A 2,476-nucleotide genomic window follows, 5' to 3' on the forward strand; every position below is an offset into this window, starting at 1 on the left:
TAACTCACAACACTGGCATTCAACTCGACCAATTACAATGAATTCACAAAAATGGTTTTAATTATACCCACTCTTTTCTATCCACCCACCCCAATACGTAAACAAGTTCCTCACAATGACAATGGCAAGATTGTAGCTACCGAGATGTACCGTATGTGAAAAACACCTAGGATAAAGGCCTGGATTTGACAATTCCAGTAGGTGCTGCTGCTGACTTCCCATTATAGACCTCAAGCACCATTTTTAGACTCTTGCAGTCATTAAATAAGCAGAACTTACAGGTAAATGGAGCTTTTTTTCAATGCAGCCTTCTGGAGTCAAATTGATAAAAAGTAACATGCATATATAGAACAAAAAAAAAAAAAAAGACTTGAGAAAAATTGGAATCAGTAGTACCAAAACTCTCTGAGCAATGGTAATGTACAATATTGCAGCTGTATGTTACTAAGACAAAAAACTCTTGGCATTACGAAGATGAAGATCTCTGTTCACATAAGACAATTTTAATGGGCTTTTAAGCATTTGGTTAAAAACAGGCTTGTACTAGTCTCACTGAAAAGGAAACACTTGTTAAAATGTTTTTTTGTTCTAAAAATACCATATGACATCTCGTAAATTGCAATTTAAATATTAAAATCTTGTTTCAGAAGTTCCCCGCTTCAGATTGTTACTCAAAAACTCATCATGTTCAAAACTCAAATTATTATGAGATCTTGAAATCATAAGAAGCTTTTCCTTATTAGTAAAGTCTTTCCTGACTGCAGCTTGTGGCACAAGTAACCTATCCATTGGGTCCTCTTTGTTTTCTAGTTTCATATACCCTTTACTGTTGCTCCGATCCAGTCTGGGCCAGCTGGGGTGTTTCCTTTGTTCAGCTTGGACAGTGAGCGTAGATGGACCCCTGTCCAAGTCCAGGGACTTTGAATGTGAAGACAGAAGATGCAAAGACGTGTTGGACCCAAACTGTTTTCTGGCAGCGCCAGGCGATAAAAGCTTTCCTGTGCTTGGTCCGAGAGTCATAGAAGATTTGAACTGATCAGTTGGTGTATCCACAAATGAATTATGTCGTGGCAGCATGGCAGTGGCTGGTCTGTAGGATTCATTGGTATCGGCTAGTGGAATGGCCAGAGAATCCATCGACAGATTTCTAGACCGACTCCTAGTGATCTCCGAGTCCTCAGTTATGTTGTCTATACTGGGCTCATCGATAACACAGTTATTCAGTTTAATTACTGGCAGTGTGAAAGCACTAATGGAAGATGACACAATGGATTTTGTTTCACACTTTAAAGAGCTAGTGTTTTTGTCATCTGAAGCCTTGCTGGAGTGAGGGTAAAGTCCAAAGACTGAACCAGATTGCTCAGTCAGCAGAGGTGGCAGAAGGCTACCAGTGGTCCTGTCTTCATTTAGGGTAATCTCATCTTCTTCGGCAGAACTATCCACTCTAAAACGACCCTTGAAGCCAGAGAAAGGTGCAACCGTGTTTGCAGCCAGCCGTGATGCACACGAGCTCCCACTGTGCCTGAGCTCTCCTTCCCCCAACAAGCCAGTGAAGGCACCACTCAGCTGCTTTTGTTCCTTGATCCTCAGGGTGTGGATGTCTATTACAGTGGAGTATATGTCTCTCATGTGTATGATTTTTGTTTCTTTGTCACGGTTTTCATGCAGAATGGCATTTGCGCAAATAAAAATGAAGATTCCAATGCCCATAGTAAAAGGCCCCAACATTTTCATTTTATCTGACTGCACATGCTGTTCAAAGAAACGAAGTAAAATGCTTCCTTGGCTTCTCAGGACCTTGGTTTCATTTACTGATTGATAATCTTCAGATCCTAAAAGCTGTTCCTTTTGGGGCCAGTATCCCAGGATGGCCATTGCAATTCCCAAGAATGCGATAAGCACTCCCAAAACAAGGAAGAATCCCGATGGAGAATAGAGACGGATTTTGCCACGGACAATTACTACATCTGCCCTGGGCCGGCGTCTAACTGGTTTCTTCTCCTCAGAAGCTGGTGCCGTGGCAAGATTTACATGTTGCTGAGATCTGGCAGAGTCTTGCCTTTTTAAGGCAGCCAGTCCTGTTATGACTCCTCCGGTTGCTATCATAGTTCTATAATATGCCCTGGAAAAAAGAAAAAAAAAAAACAAAAAAGAAATATTGACACAAGCAAAATTTGTATGTGCAAATACAAAAAGCACTTTGCTAATCTGTAGATATTCCTTGAGATTCAAAATATTCATGACTTTAAAAAAAGCTACTACATCATAATCCAGTTATGACATAGTAGAAGTTTTGAGATTCACATGACATTTAAAAAGAAAAATCCAAAAGTCTTTTATCACTGGAAATATAAGTAATAAATCTTCCACCAGAGACATGGACAGTAGCAGAAAGCTCTTAGTAGTGACATACCAGGATTAAAGATGAAAATATTCAGAAGTTTTAATACATGATTTATCTCTGGACTGGTCAGCA

At 40.0% G+C, this 2,476-nt stretch overlaps 1 protein-coding gene across 1 annotated transcript; it reads right to left on the reverse strand.

Moving 5' to 3' along the window:
- Positions 1 to 630: 630 nt before the first annotated feature.
- Positions 631 to 2,106, reverse strand: TMEM200A (transmembrane protein 200A). The gene has a single exon (XM_010080454.1). It carries the CDS (start codon positions 2,104 to 2,106, stop codon positions 631 to 633), a length of 1,476 nt encoding a protein of 491 aa, XP_010078756.1.
- Positions 2,107 to 2,476: the final 370 nt, after the last annotated feature.

The sequence above is a fragment of the Pterocles gutturalis genome, unplaced genomic scaffold (assembly GCF_000699245.1).
Source record: "Pterocles gutturalis isolate BGI_N339 unplaced genomic scaffold, ASM69924v1 scaffold776, whole genome shotgun sequence".
Taxonomy (NCBI): domain Eukaryota; kingdom Metazoa; phylum Chordata; class Aves; order Pterocliformes; family Pteroclidae; genus Pterocles; species Pterocles gutturalis.

Coding starts and splice junctions, on each gene's coding strand:
- TMEM200A (XM_010080454.1), bottom strand. CDS start 2,106: ATGATAGCAACCGGAGGAGTCATAACAGGACTGGCTGCCTTAAAAAGG.